The 15,930-nt window shown below is 38.0% G+C and overlaps 1 protein-coding gene across 2 annotated transcripts in view; it reads left to right on the top strand.

Moving 5' to 3' along the window:
- Positions 1–720: 720 nt before the first annotated feature.
- NEDD1 (NEDD1 gamma-tubulin ring complex targeting factor) overlaps positions 721–15,930 on the top strand; it is a 46,749-nt gene continuing 31,539 nt past the window's right edge. For both annotated transcript variants that reach the window (XM_055336611.1, XM_055336609.1), the window contains exons 1-5: positions 721–783; positions 3,148–3,291; positions 5,138–5,232; positions 7,683–7,799; positions 11,029–11,169. In XM_055336611.1, coding sequence (XP_055192586.1) covers positions 3,156–3,291; positions 5,138–5,232; positions 7,683–7,799; positions 11,029–11,169 — 489 coding nt within the window. In that variant the 5' untranslated portion in view covers positions 721–783; positions 3,148–3,155. The remainder of the gene's footprint in view (positions 784–3,147; positions 3,292–5,137; positions 5,233–7,682; positions 7,800–11,028; positions 11,170–15,930) is intronic.

Below are 15,930 nucleotides of genomic sequence, written 5' to 3'. Positions count from 1 at the left end.
AAAAAAAAAAAAAAAAAAAAAAAAAAAAAGAAAAATAAAAGGCCTTGGTCTTGGTATTTAAGACTCAGTTCAGCTCTTCTCTTTTCCACTCTGGGAAACCTCTCTTTCAAAGCCTTCCCAACCAGGCGGTGTTTGATGTTCCTGACCCTGCAGCATTTTTAAGAAAGATCAATGATCAGGAAGCAAGACCAAGGGTTTTGAAGTCAGATACCTCGGGCACTTACACTTTTGGGTATTTTTTTTTTAGCTTTTCCGAGCCTGCCCTCTGGTTTGTAAATTACATGGGGTATTATCTGCTCTCCATGGTTTCCTCTGCGATGAAATCTTTCCTAAACCCGTATCCGTGCTCATTTCCCTTTCATCTATTTTTCTTCCCGGGTTAGCTTTCCTTTGAAGCAACTGGCAGTCCGGCTCTTCAGTTCGTGACTATCTATGTCGGCCTCGTAGCGAGCGAGCGTAAGCTCCCCGAGGCCAGGGACGGCGGAGCTCGCCGCGCGGCGGCCTCCCAGGCTAACCCGTCGCCGCGCCGAGTCCCGCCTAGCGCCGGGGTCTCGGCGGGAGGGCGGCGTCCACCCGCCGAGGCTGGGGCGGAGGGAGCCGCCGGGAGGCCGTTCCCACCGCCCGCGGGGACCGCGACCCCCGCCCCGCCCCGAGCAGCCCTTCCCCCTGACGCCACTCGCGGGCGGGACTTCCGGCCGCCCAAGTTTAACCGTCCGGGCGGGAGCCGGAAGCCCAGCGCCGGAGCGGGCCGCGCCGTGGCCCCCGGGGTGCCGCGGTGGAGAGGTGAGGTTCCGGGGGGCTCCGCGCGCTGCCGCCCGCCGCGTCCTTGCTCGCTCGCGAACCCCGCCAGCCTTCCGGCCACCCCGGGGAAGGGTCGGAGGCCCCCAGGCCCCGCGCGCCCCGGCCCGCCCGGTGCTCCGGACAGTTGTCGGGCAGGGGCCGGGGCCGGGGCCGCGGGGTTGGCGCGGAAGTGCCCTGGAGCCGCGGGCCGGGGGCGCGCACCTCGGTGGGCCACGGTCCCCGGCTCGGCCCTGAGAGGTGGGCGGGGTCGCGGGGGGGGGGGCGGCGAGCGGTGACGGGAGTGGGGTGCTGTCCCCCGGAAAGTTGGCCGCCTCTCCGCCGGCCGCCTCCCCCTTGTTGCTCCCCTCTCGGGCTCGCATGCACCTCAGAAGGTAACCCCGGCTGAGCAGTTCTCCTGCGAGGAAAGTGCACTTCGGGCGGAGGAAAGTTGAAGAACTTCTGTTGCAGCGAAGGGCTGTGGTGGATTGTGGGTTTTTCCGCCCGGGAGGCGCTGTCCCTAAATTCGGGTGGGCTGTCGCCTGCCGCCTCGCGTCCTGACAGCTCACTTTGATGGGACCTTGTTGGAGACGCTGATGTAATCAGTGCCTCTCCGTTAGGAGGTGCTCCGCTCCCGAAGGCGGGGGTGGGGCAGGTGGTCCCCCTCCCCGTCCACTCGAAGAGAAGGCAGCGGACATCAGTGACTGCCGCGGTCCCCGGCACCTCCCTTGGGGGCCGATCCTTTGAACCCACTTTTTCTCAGGCTTCACTTAAATGCCCCCCTCCGCGCTTACACCACACGGCTCAGCAGGAGGATGTACCATTGTAGTGAAGACATTCCCCCCCCCCCCAGTTGTGTGTACTGGGTTTAAGAGACCCCCTTGGCAGCATGCACTTGCACCTTGAGCAGGGAACCAGCCGCACGTTACGTGTCAAGGCCCCAAATCCAAACACGGCCGGTCTGCATTTCAACAGATGACTGTCGGCCTTTGGAAACATTGTACTTAGCGGATGCATGAAGCATAATGAACCCCATACGTGACTGTCCTGGTTAACAAAACTTTTATAGTCTTTTCATAAGCACATTAAAAAAATTCTTTTTTGTCTCTTGAGAATCAAATGGGCCCTATAATTTATTACGCCTTTTAACTATGGCCTCTGAAATAAGATATACTGGACATAAATGTGATGCTTTGTTGGTGACTTGGGACTCTGTGACATCACTAGTATTGTGTTGTAGTCTTTTCACTCCACACCAGGAAGGTGTGGAGGGTATAGTTCTAGGCCCTGTTCCCTTCCTTTTTATCACATATTTTTGAGCAATTTTTTTTTAAGATTTTATTTATTCATGGGAGACACACACACACACACACAGAGAGAGAGAGAGGCAGAGACCTAGGCAGAAGGAGAAGCAGGCTCCCCTTGGGGAGCCCCATGTGAGACTCGATCCCAGGACTCCGGGATCAGGACCTGAGCCACCCAGGCATCCCAAGCATTTTTTACTGACTGGTCTGGCATTGCTTCTACTTGCTGTTCTTGTGTATTCGAATTATATACTGGGAATAAATAGTATGCATGAGGGCATTGTAGAACAAATATTGGTTTAGGGACTTAGTGACATCTCTTTTGGCTATATTTGCTAATTTTGGAGTTATTGGGAAAAACTGGAGCCATTGGATTCTGACCTGCAGGGATGTTACAGTTTATCATACATTTTTAAAAGACATAAGAAGTTTTCTAGCCAACAGTTTTTTGATTACTTGTGTGCCAGGAACATTTCAAGACTGATCGTAAACAAGACAAAATCCATTTTCAGGATCTTTGTTTTGTTCAAGTCAGGAGAGGCAGACATTGTTAGGAGAACAAATAAGAGTTGCAAATAGCAGAAGATGCCATGAAAAAAAATGAAACTGCATAAAGGGCAACTGGTATGCGCTGTGTTAGCCATGGCAGTCAGGGAAGGCTTTTCTGAGGAGACATTTGAGCTGAGACTGAAGTGAGGTGAAGGAGATGACCACGGGAAATCTGGGGAAAGGACATTCCAGGCAGAGGGGACAGCAGATGGAAAGACTAAGGCAAGAAGGCCTGTGAGTCTGGTGGCCCTGGAGAAGAGGAGTAGGACAGTTTCACCGGAACCAGGTCGTGTTAGGCATGCCAAGGAAGTTGGATTTCGCTATAATTGCTGTGGAGAGCCATTGGAAGGGTCAAATGAGAGAATGTGATTTTAGAAGGATCATTCCAGCTATTCTGTGGTGAACACCCCTTCTGGAACAAAAGTGAACCAGTAGAGCCCCTTGATTTAGATTAGATCCTTCATTTTGACCTGTCGTTGATTACTTTTTTAAATGTATTGTTTTGAACTATTTGTAGGTGCAGTCATGCAGGAAAACCTCAGATTTGCTTCATCTGGAGATGATGTTAAAATATGGGATGCTTCATCTCTGACATTGGTGGATAAATTCAGCCCACACACATCACCACATGGAATCAGCTCAATGTGTTGGAGCAGCAATAGTATCCTTTTTTTTTTTTTTTAATTTTAATAACCACTTTTTGTTAGGTTAAATAACTGGTATCAACGAAACTTTTACATGTGCCTAATAAAAAATACATTTTGCATAGCTATGAAAGCTAGATAGATAAAGTGAAATAGGGGTTTCACTTTATTGTTTATTATAGGTGCATCCTAAAAAATATATATATTTTATATATGTATAACTATTATAACTAGATACAGACCATAGAATTAGTTTTGTTATCAACAGTTCATCATTGAACCCTAATGACATAAGGTAGGTAATGGTGAGAAAACTTCTAAAAGATTTTGGAATGAGTTTTCACATCTACATTTGGCTATTTATGGATCTGGTCTGTATTAAAATTAAAGATAGAACTCAAAGGCAGAAGCGAAGTTGGGGGAGGAGATAAAAAATAAAGTTGTGCAACATTCTCATCTTACTCATGTATTCTGTATTTCTCTCTCTGTGTATGATGAAAAGTATGATTTCTGAAACAGAAATTGTCTAGATTTAATTTTCCAAGCTTTTTGTGTTTCTGATTTCCACCCTCCCTGTCTTAGTAAGCTTCTAAATGTGGATAAAATAAACGAGTGAAAGAAGCTTAGAAATCAGAATTTCTCAACTTTGCACTATTGGCATTTTGGGCTAGATGATTCTTTGTTTTGAGGATTGCTGTGTGCATTTTAGGATGTTTAGAAACCTTCCTGGCCTTTACCCACCAGAAGCCAATCGCCCTCAGTAGAACCGCTGCTGTAAACAAAATACTATGAAAATGTTATATAAACTTGGTATGCTAGAAATTATCATTCTTTTGTATAACTTAAACATACAGACTGTTTCTTAAACAACAAATTTTTAACATACGCCTGACCTTATAAATATCAAATTAATATTGTTTCCTGATGAAAGTAAAAGTATCAAAGCTTTAAAATATGACTGATTTATGAACAAAAAACAGAAGTTTTCACGCCCAACCTAATTATTCTTGCAAATTTGCAATAAAAATGATTAATTTTCTTACTGAATTAAATATACCTCTTTATCATTCCTTGATTTTGTATTAAAGTAGCAAAGTAAATTACTTTGGTGCTCTATTAATCAAACTGGTGAAGGGAGTACATTTTTGAAGGACTCTTCAGATGGGTAGTGGGGGGAAAATGTTTTAAAGAGAGTGACGGATATGTGAGCTTGCTTCTGTCTATTATTAGGTTTTTATTATGTGTAGAGCTTAATTTCCCTGTTACTGTATAAGAGAAAAGCAGTTCTTGATAAGATTTATTAGTTTGGGTTTATATTTATTCCAAGGAGTTTTATTAGAGTTGGCATTTGCTGATAAACCACTTAATGATCTATCAACAAAACTGATGTGATTGTGAGGTAGTGCGGTATGATTTTTGGAAACTGGTCTAATTTTTTATTTGCTTCCTAACTTAAATTGGTACCAAGTACTGTGTTAATAAATAACTATCTTGAGCAGTGTTTATAGCTGAAAAGGCTGATTGGTATTTGCTGATGTTGCTTTTATCATGATCTCATTCTTGAAGGATAAAATTAGACCTTCTGGCCTATTCTGTGAAAATGGAGTAGTATTTCACTTGGGTAAAATAGCTTTCAAGTAATAGCAAAGCCAGAGAGGATAGGTCTTCCCTGCGGTAGTAGTAAAGAGAATTACTCTTAGTAATTAGTAACCTGAGCCATTTGTGAAAGCTGATATATAAGCTATATTCATTTCCTTGTCTTCTTAGGTTAGTGCAGTGCTTTTATCATCACAATTCTTGCAATAATAGTCTAGTGCTAGAGATGCTCATGGATTGTTTGATGCTCCATAACTCTTCATTTAGATAACTTTCTGGTGACAGCATCTTCCAGTGGTGACAAGATTGTTGTTTCACATTACAAAAATAAACCTTTTCTACTTTTCGAGCTTGGCGAAGGGGTAAGTTTAAAAAAACAAAACAAAACAACTTTTAAAATTAAATTTTAGTTCTACTTGGATGGTAACTGCTTCTTATAATGCTTGCAGCTAAATATAAAGGTGTTTAAAAGTATTATTCTTAATCTAAACTCAAAAAAATACAGTAACATTTAAATAAGGTTTGAGGAGATGAGTACTAAAACATCTTTAGGTAAAATAATAGTGGATCCTAGGGGAGCAATCAAGGACTTAGATTCTGTCTACTTGTCACTTGCTTTCTCCATCTCTCTGGGAAATTAAGATTCCCTGGTATTGCTGCCTTCTTAAAGCCCAAGTCCTACCTAGGTCACCAGGTTGATTTGACCTTAAGAGTCCTAATGATGTAGCCCTGTCCTTACAGGACCATCAGCTAAGACCCCTGGGTGATGCTGGCTTCTGCTTTAGCTTCTGTCCTTCTGGTTACTGAGGGGCGTGCCTGAGTCTCCCCAAGCTCTCCTGGAACAGGGTGGCTTTGTCAAACTGAGACCAAACTGGGACCAAACTGCTCTTTGGTCCCAGAGCATTTGAATGAAGTTCTCCCTGCATACTGTTTTCTCATCCTTTAGTTTTTACAAGTTAATCCCTCTGATTCAGGATAATGATAGTGGCCCCATTTCAGTCACGTATATTCCTTGGAAGCTAATTTTCTTTTCTTTCTTTCTTTCTTTTTTTTTTTTTTTTTAAGAATAAGGTTTAACTAAAAAGGTACAAGTAGTTGTTAGCTTTTTCTCAATTTAAGGTTCAAAGTTTTCATAGCAGGCCCTAAAGCATTATGAATTGTCATAATTTTATACACTGGAATAGGTAAGGTAGCTCACTTGGAACACAGAAGGACAATGAAATATGACCTCTCATCTAATTTAAAAAGGACTTTTGATTTCTATCCATCCTTTCCTGAAGGTAGGTGGGATTGATGCAAGCATCAGTTCTAGCCCAGATATGCTGGAGGCTGGAGCGGACAATGTCTGCTATGGGTAGATAAGGAATTTGAGACATACTGACTCAGTTACGTAAAACTGAGGAAGAGAGCATCTCTGGTTGATAAAAGGCAAACCGTGCTCTTCAAGAGCAGGTACAACATCTTAGTCACACTCACAGATACTCATTGTGAGAAAAACTTGAAAACCTCTGTATTTTTAGCCATTTATTCCATAAATATTTATTGAGTATCAATATGGTCTTTGCTCTACGAAGCTGACATCCTGGTGGTAGAGAGTGAACTACTAAACAGAATACCCAGATAGTGAGTAAGGTGTTACACAGAGAACTGAAAGAAGATACTGAGCGGGGCAACTTTAGGTGGCCAAGGGAGGTCTCCTGAAGGGTGGCATTGAAGTTGCTGTCTGTCGGCCAGAAGAAGTCATTAGCCAGAGTGCAGGGACTTTAGGTTTCCAGGCAAGAATATTTGTGTAGAAACCTTGAGGCAAATACAGGGCTGATACATTTAAGGAATGGAAGAAGGTTAGTGAGGCTGGAGAATTAGAGTGTGAGGAGGAAAATGGAGAGACCAGGTAGGAAGAGATTTGAAAGGCAGGTTAAGGAGTTTGCATTTTATTCTAGGGATGATTGGAAGCCATCAAAAAATTTTAAATGGGAGAGTCATGATCTGATTTGCCTTTTGTAAAGGTCATCCTACATATGAAGCATAGAATGTAGGGGAGTAGGGTTGGAAATGGGACAACCAGTTAGGAGGCTGCTGTTAATCGTGGTTCTGTAGGGTTTGGATTAGTGTGCTGGTAGCAGTGGCAGATAAAGGGGATCCCCTCTGAGGTTTATGTTAGGCTTGGAGTTGAAAGAACTTATGGTAGATGGCAGGGAGGGAGAAAAGAAATCAAGGATGATTCTGGACTTTTATCTTGAGAAACTGAGTGGATAATGCCTTTACAGATGTGAGGAAGAGTGTAGAGTCAGGTTTTGATGACCTGATGTTTGAGACCTGGACTCCTTTTGGGGAGACTTTGTTGTGAGACTTTGGGCAAATTATTTTGTGCTTTTTATGAACGTTCCCCATCTGTGAGAGAAGAGGTTTAGACATCCTTTATAATGTCTCTTCTGCGTTTAGTGTTTTCTGAGCTATGGGTTGATTCTAATTAAAGATATTCTGTGAAAGTGCAAGGGTAGGTTTTATTAAGGGGCAATAGTAAGGGCAAGTAAGCCATGACGGGAGGCCACGACTTGCTGGTGTTCCTAAGCTTCCTCTGTCCCCTCTGTTCTGTGGAGGAGAACACCATTCTGGTTGAGTTCCTTGAAGCTTTTTTGAACTCCTTTTAAGCTGTTAGATGCATGTAGAAGATGATGAGAGGTGAATCTAAGTCTTATCATGTTTATAGCATTTAATTCAACATATATAAAGTGCTTACTAAGTGTTGAATGGGACTTGAAAGTCAGCTCTGAGCTCTATTAAATTAAAACTTTTTTTCTTTCTCTAATAGCAAAAACAGACATGTGTCAGTTTAAATTCTACATCTATGTATTTGGTAAGTGGAGGCCTAAATCACACTGTTAATATATGGGATTTAAAATCAAAAAGAGTTCATCGATCTCTTAAGGTAAGCAACTTGTTTTTTCTTAAATCCTTATAAGTAAAAAAGTATCTGAGGATGTTTAGTTACCAGACTTTTAATTTTGAGCTTTTATGATAAAAATAAGATGTTTCAGAATTGAAGTGAGATTTGTTAGGGAAAATAAAGATGCTATTTAGTCAGAATTTTTTTTTTTTGGTCTATTTTTGCCTCCATGTATGTCACTAATGCATATTGTTTGTGTTTAAAACTTTTCCCTAATTTTTTCACTTAGTTCCATTCTTTTTGAGTTAATCACTTCCTTAATTTTTTCTTAAGTGTGAATTGTCATCAGAGATCTTTTTTTGAAATCTCTTTGAAAATAATGAGAGTGGTTTTGGGATGGTTGTAATAGACCTACTAATCAAAGTTGGGCATTGACTTCTTAGTTCTCTAATGTATTTGGTTGCTGCTATTTCTGTTATTTTTGTGTGTATATGTTTTCATTTTGGTCATGAAATATTTTCTAAAATAATTTACTATTTACAATTAGTGTTTCTTTAAATACTTAGCTTTTTTACAGTTTTAGAAAATAAAAATAGTCATCACATGAAAGCTTCTGCATTATGATCTTTTTGGAATTCTGCTTCTACTATTATGTACATTTAATATTTGGAGACTGATCTTTAAATTTATTTTTCATTTTCATGTCTTTTTAAAAACTTTTAATATGAAAAATTCTAAGCATTGATACATATACCTGCATACACATATTCATTCATTGTCTGGCTTTGATGATTAGCTCATGACCAAGATTATTTTATATGTGCTCTTATCTACTCTCTAATCAGATTATTATATAATCTCACCCTCAGATTAGTTTGAAGCAAATACTAGACATCATTATCATTTTGTTAACGTCAAGTGTCGTGGAGTTAATTCTTACTAGGGAAATTGTATATAAAAGAGAATTTCTTTTAGTTAAACAGAAGTGTAATCCTGTAATTGCTGTTTAAACTCTTACCTTTGGAAGTTCATTATTTCAGATATTAGCTAAACTTTGAAGAGTCTTAAGGAAAATTGAAGAGTTGCCAATAATGAGAATAGTTAACTTTTATTGAGTTCTTTGGTATGCCAGCCACTGTGCTTAACATATGTTTATTCTGTGTGCCACAAGAATTCTGCAAAGCAGGTAGTACTTTTTCGTATACCTGTGGAGGAACTCTGGTTCAGGGATGTTAAAAAACTTGTTCTATGTAAAACAACTAGTAATGACAAAGATGAGATGCAAACTCAGATATTATCCATGTTTAAGCTTTTAAATTATGAGAATTAAAGCTATTTAGAGGGGTATACCTACTATGAACAAAGAATACAGAAATTGAGAAGAGATTAGAAGTCTGTGGCCACTTTTGTTGCATGTTCTCACTTTAGGAGCATCACTTACCCCTGTACTTTTACAGCATGGCAAAATTCTACTTATTTTTCCATCCTCAGCTTTCCCAATTACTCCAGATCGTTTTATCTTCTTTCTTACTGGTTGCAACTCCTAGAGTACTTCATTTCTTTATTCATTCAGTTAGTAAGTATTTGATTGACTGATTGTGATAGTGGGAAATCTAATCTTTCACCTTTGGGTCTCTTCTCTGCGGTCCTCTTCCTGGGAACAGTTTCTGGCACTTGGTAGGTGCTTATTGCATATTTACTGAATGACTTATTTTTCCACAGTCAAAATAAGGACGATGCTTGCCTCTATAAAGTCATACAAATTATATTGGACCCCGTGTTCTTAATTTTCCAAATGGGAACAATGCACTAAATGTCCACTGTCTTTTTTTTTCTTCTCATCAGACGTTTTTTTCCTCAGGATAGCAGTTATTTCACTGACTTAGGAAGGGAATAAAGTGTAAAGATACCTCCAGACATACTAGATGGACCATTTAAAAAATTATGATTACAAGGGGAATATTATAGCTACTGTTCTTGATACTACACTAATCTAATTATTAGATACAGAAGTTAGTTTGTTTATACAACAGCAGAGGGGCACCTGGGTGGCTAAGTGGTTGAACACCTGCCTTCAGCTCAGGGCGTGATCCCAAGGTCCTGGGATCAAGTTCTGCATGGAGTTCTCCATGCGGTTCTCCGCAGGGAGCCTACTTCTTTCTCTGACTGTGTCTCTGCCTCTCCTTGTGGGTCTCTCATGAATAAATAAATAAAATCTTTAAAAAAAAAAAAAGAAAAGATAAAACAACAGACTGTTAAAAACTATACTCCTAGCCCTGATCACTTTTCTATGCTCCTGCTAGATATCTCTAGTTTGATGTTGGAAAATACAGTTTGTTTAAAACCAGTTTTGTTTCCTCAAAGTGAATTCCCCTCTGGATTGGGAGACAGCCTAGTACCCTGAGAGGGAAATAAGCTTTGGAGTTTGGCCTGGAATTGAATCCTAGATCTGCTTCTTAGTAGTGATGTGAGCTTGCACAGATTTCTTAGCCTTTCTGTGCCTCAAGTAGTTAACTAATCCATAAAAAAAGAAAAGTGACCTTGCCTCCCAAGATTCTTTTGAGGACTAATAAGAATTCCTAATGTTCCCAGCATCAGTAGGTATTCAGAAAGTGGAAACAGCTACATTATCTTTGAGTCATGCTGTGCTTGTTCTGGCTTTGGGGCTTTTTTTTTCTCTCTCTCCGGTTTTGCGTGTCTAGTTTCTTTCCTCTTCCCCTACTTATCACTCATTTTTTCTTTTAAGGTTGAACTCATGTTTTATGTCTTCCCCACTGCTTCCTCTGTCAACTCAGGTCACCGTGATGCCTCTTTCCTAGGACACTTCCCCTCCCCTACTCATCTAGCATTCCTTCTGCCTATGTCATGTTAATTTAAATGTCTGGTCTTCCTAGTCTTCCTCATTGAACAGTGATACCCTTGAGGCCAGGGACTCTCCTAATAGTTAACTTGAAGTAAAGGTTACTTGTCAGTGGAAGGTAGACATAATGCTGTCTAGAAAATTACCTTTCCTTTTTGTCTCTTGTTTCAGAGTACCTGATCATTATTACGACGATAGCACCAAGTCTCTGTTCCCTGAGAAGACTTGGTGTTGAACAAATAGTTTCCTACTCATTTGAGTAATTTTTTTAAGGTTATTTGAGGAAAATGTTAAAGCAGATATTAGATTTACAAATACATAATATTTTACAATAAATGAAATTTACAAACATGTAAATAAATGTAAGGTGTGAAGGTTATGTGGCAGTGTGCTTACTTTCATTTCTTTCAGGATCATAAAGATGAAGTAACTTGTGTCACATATAATTGGAATGATTGCTACATTGCTTCTGGATCTCTCAGTGGCGAAATTATTTTGCACAGTGTAACCACTAATTTATCTAGTACTCCTTTTGGTCACGGCAGTAACCAGGTACAGTATGTATTTATTCAAATCAGAATTGATAAGGTAGATTTTGGATTACCTTACATAAGTAAATGAATTTTTAGTTTTCAAAATTAAGTACTTTAAATTTGCATTTGGCTTGCTTTAAAAACTTAGAGCTAGCTATTTTTTAATGGTATTATTTAAAAATGTTCAAATAACAAGCTAATTCATACTAGATTATGTTGTTTATATGAGTTCAGTTATGCCATTGAAAAGTCACATGCTCCTAGAATATAACTGTATATAACAAAACGCAAACAGTTGTTGGTAGGGTGAATCTGAAATGTGGATATTAATCTTTCTATGACATCACAGTTATCATAGCTCAAACTATGTCAGCTACAAGACAGATACTTCAGTTCATAAATTCTGTTTGGTGGACATGGATAGTTGAGTGTGTTTAGGCACAGGATAAATTGAGCTTTGATTTTTGTGTAAGTATATGATAGTCAAAGTACCAAAGCTTATTTATGATGTACTTTCAGGTTAATACAGAAATAGGGAAACTTTATGAGGGAAAATTATTCAAGTAACTTTTTTCTTTATAAAACATTACTCTGTAGAATTTGTTAAAGAATAAATGCAGTTACTCAAGAAATGTAACTCTTGGCCAGCTTTCCATGAAATTATCTACAGATATTTTCAGTGAGGTGCAATCTCTTTTAATCCTTACTTTTTATTGTAATCACTTTGGCCATAACTATTATTAGATAAAATATGGGAGCTCTTCACTTTTGAAAAGAAGTTTTCGGAATCATTATTTGAATAGTATGTAGTATTTAAGGAAAATTTAATGGATATTAAATGATACAGAAAAAAGTCTTCTCAAGTTTCATGTATTGGGGGAATAAAAAATATAAAAATGATATTGGTAATTGATATAAAAACAATCTTATGGTGATTCAGAACAGTGAGAGAATTATCTGGGAATAAAATAGGGAAAATTGAAAGGGAGGATTTCATCTTTGTCTAACGCTTAAATGATTTTTATTTTGTTTTATTTTTAGTACAGTATAAATTGACTTCTTTGCTAATTACTTGATTCTAATTTATATTCGGGTTAGCTCTTTACATTCCCACTTTATAGCTGGAACCATGTCTTATTTCTTTGTCCTCAACCATTATATGGAAAATATGGAAAAGATCTACTAAATATGTGAATGGATTTAGAGATGACAAAGATCTTAATAGGCTAGTACAGAACTTTGGGAAAAGGATATTTTATATGTAGGAAATCACATGAAGAAAAACAAGGACTAAGGAAGGTTTTTATATAGGGCCAATGTGAAAAAAGATTGGAAAGGAAAGTATGGACATAGTGTTGATGTGGAACTCTGAATGCCAGACCAAAGACTCAGCTTTTATTTTGGAAGGCAGTTGAGGAGCTAATCAGAGTTTTTGATTAGTTGAATGTCAGAAACCCTAGAACCTTGAACTGAAAGAATGCCTTTACAGGTAATTTCACTTTCTGTATTTTATGGATGTGGAAAGTGATTTGCCGCAGAGAATGTATTAATATTGTCCTAAACAAAGGAGGTAATATTTTTTGTCATTCTTTGTTTGGTTATTTGTATTTTGATAATGAGACATAAAACCTTAAGCCCATAGACATTGGAACTAATGTGAAAAAATCTTACTGTTCACATATCTTGCTTTTTAATGAAATTAATTTTCTTTCTTTCCTTTTTTTTTTTTTTTAAAGATTTTTGATATATTAGAAGCATGACACATTTAGATTGTTATTGTTCTTGGCTTTATTATGTGTAAAGTATTTAGATTTCTAAAATTGAGATATAACTTGCATAATAAGGCACATACATCTTAATTATACAGCTTAATGAATTTTTATATCTACAAATACCTGCATAACTACCAGGATCAAGGTATAGAACATTTTTGGCACATCAGAGGACTCCCTCTTAACCCTTTCTAGGCACTACATCTATTTCTTAGAATAGGATATGTCTGGTTTCTTTTAGTCTTCATTATGTTTGCTTTGATGAATGAAATAGTAGTTCATATTGTTTTACTACTGTGTAGTTTTCCATTGTGTGTATATGTCACAGTTTGTTGATGGACATGTATTTTGTTTCTAGTTTTTAACTGTTACAATAAAGCTGCTGTGAATATTCTTATAAATGTCTTTTTGTGGACATATATTTTCACTTGTCTTGACTAAATATTCAAAAATGGATTTTGCTTAGATCTTAGTGTAGGCATCATGCTTTACTAAAAAAAAAAGCCAAAAAGTTCTCTAAAGTGCTTTTGCCATTTTACACTTCTACCAGCAATGTTTGTGAGATTCACTTGGGTCACATTTTTGCTAATACCAAGAATTGCTTATCTTGTTAATTATAACAATTTTGATGGTTGTGTAGTGGTATCTTATGGTTTTAATTTTTGCATTTCTGCATGTTGGATAAGTTGGGTGTTTTTTCATATGACTTCTTTTGTGAAATGACTGATAAAGTCTGTTTTTGTGACAAAATACTTGTGTTTCTTCTGATAGATTTATACTTTATTATATATTCTGGATGGAGTAATTTTTTGTATATGCATGTTGTATATATCTTCTTTAAGCCTACAACTGGCCTTTTAACTATAATGCCTTTTTAAAAGAATGAACAGAAATTCTTAGATTTAATGAAATCTAGTCTAGTATATCCCTTTCGTTTATGGATGCTGCTTTTTGTGTCTTGAAAAAATCTTGCTTGCCCCAAGGTCTTAAAAATAGTGCCCGTTTTTTCCTTTTAGGTAAAACTTTATTGTTTTACCATTCCCATTTATGTCTATTATAATCCATTTCAAATTAATTTTTGTGTATGGTGTGAGATAGAGGGTTCAGTTTTCCATACAAGTATGTAATTATGTCTGTATTATGTATTGCAAAAGACCATCTTGTTGCCACTGGGGTGACTATAGGTAATGAGAGGTTTGGAGAGCATTTCAGCAAAGGTACCACCTTTGTAGAATTCTTACTACCATTTCTTGTGTTTCAAGCACTATGAATATTGCTTTACATTACATTTTCTAATTTAATCTTTGCTACTCACTTGTGATATGTATGTTATTTTCATTTTACACATGAGGACTTTTAGATTGCAAGATTTTTGACTATTTTGAAGATCTGTTCTGTAAGAGTAGTACCACTGTTTTTGTTGGGATCTCTTTCTAGCTCAGGAACAGCCGAATGTATAAAGATTTGAGAATCCAAAGCTTCTGGGAACTTTGCAGTATTCTCTTGTTACTTTCAGCATATTTTGAAATCCTGTGTGACAGATCACTGTATTGTTGGCTTTCAAAGGATTTTCATTGATTATTTGCATAGCAAAACTGAATTTAAATTATCTTCTGGTTGAGGAAAACAGTAATGCTCTAGGCTTTCTCTTGTGCAAGGTTACCTGAGATTTTCCTGTGTCTGCTGCCCCTGCTAGCACAGGTCAGAGTCTCTATGGGTCTTTGGTATCATTCTGTATCTCAGGTCCCGCATTTATTTGGAGAGCTAGCTGTGCAAACTTGGGCGAGTTACTAAACTCTTGAGCCTCCTTTTCTTTATCTGTCGAATGAGAATGAGAATATACTTTCAGTAATGTTTTTGTTTGTTTTGAGGGCTAAACGAGATGCTGAGCGTATTTAGCATGGGTCCTAATATTTGGTAAGAGATCAGGGAACTTCGGTGTGGGCTTTTAATGAGTAATCATGTTAAATCATTAAAGTAACTTCTGTGATTCACTTTCCCAAACTGGTTTGAGTATATTTAGTGTATTCCCTCCAAATCCCTGCTGTTTGCCAGGTATAACTTGACCTCAGTAATCATGTTGCATGTGTTAGACTGACTTATGAGAAGGAGAGCATTAAAGAAAGTGAAGAAATTGAACTGGAGTATTTTAATTTTTCCGCTTTCCCCGGAACATATATTTGTATATTTTTTTGTGTACTGTATTATTTTTTGTATACTATATTATTTCATTTTCCTTAGCTTTTTTTTTTTTTGTGAGGAAAGTCATAGTTTTCATGATTCTCCATACTTATTATTTCCCTTTTATGAGTATTATAATTGAAATTTTTGGAGTGATTTTTTTGTTTTTTCCTATAAATTATTTTGTTATGCAATATTTTATCTATTGGTTACTAGAAATGTATAATTGCTACTTGAGTGTTCATTTAGATTTCTCAAAATTCATTTACGATTTTAAATATGTTAAATATTCATTTCTTAAATTTAATCAATGTTCATAAAAATTTAAGTCTGCCAGAAAATGGACATAATTTTTATGTTGGTCAGTTACTATAGGTAGGGTCTAGGTGTTGGGAAAAATAGTAGATAGGGCACATCGAATGATTAAACATTTTAATTTTTGTTTCTATGAACAATCAAGAATTTGGAATCTTTAAAAATCACCAAACTGATTTCTTAGCAAAAGTGACAAAAACCTGGAGTGTCATTGAATCAGCATTATAATACTGAATTTCATATTGGAAGTGAAATTCCCTGAATATGTTTAGATATTAACTTTGGAGTGTCTGAACTGAATTGAAGCTGTTAGTTTTATGTGGATCACTGCAGGGGGGAAAAGAGCCTTACTGCCTCTGCAGAACTGCGGGGGCTGACAGACTTCCTAGATTACAATTGTATGTTGCCCTTTGGCAGGTTCAGCAGTGTGGGCTCACAAATAGGTTAACCTGTGCTGTCTTTCCCAAACTGCAGCCCTTTCAAAGCAGTTACAGAGTGGATCTATTTTATTG

Source organism: Nyctereutes procyonoides, unplaced genomic scaffold, assembly GCF_905146905.1.
Source record: "Nyctereutes procyonoides isolate TBG_1078 unplaced genomic scaffold, NYPRO_anot_genome, whole genome shotgun sequence".
NCBI lineage: Eukaryota > Metazoa > Chordata > Mammalia > Carnivora > Canidae > Nyctereutes > Nyctereutes procyonoides.
The sequence above is the reverse complement of the archived record's forward strand: the minus strand, read 5'-3'. Positions and strand labels throughout refer to the sequence as shown.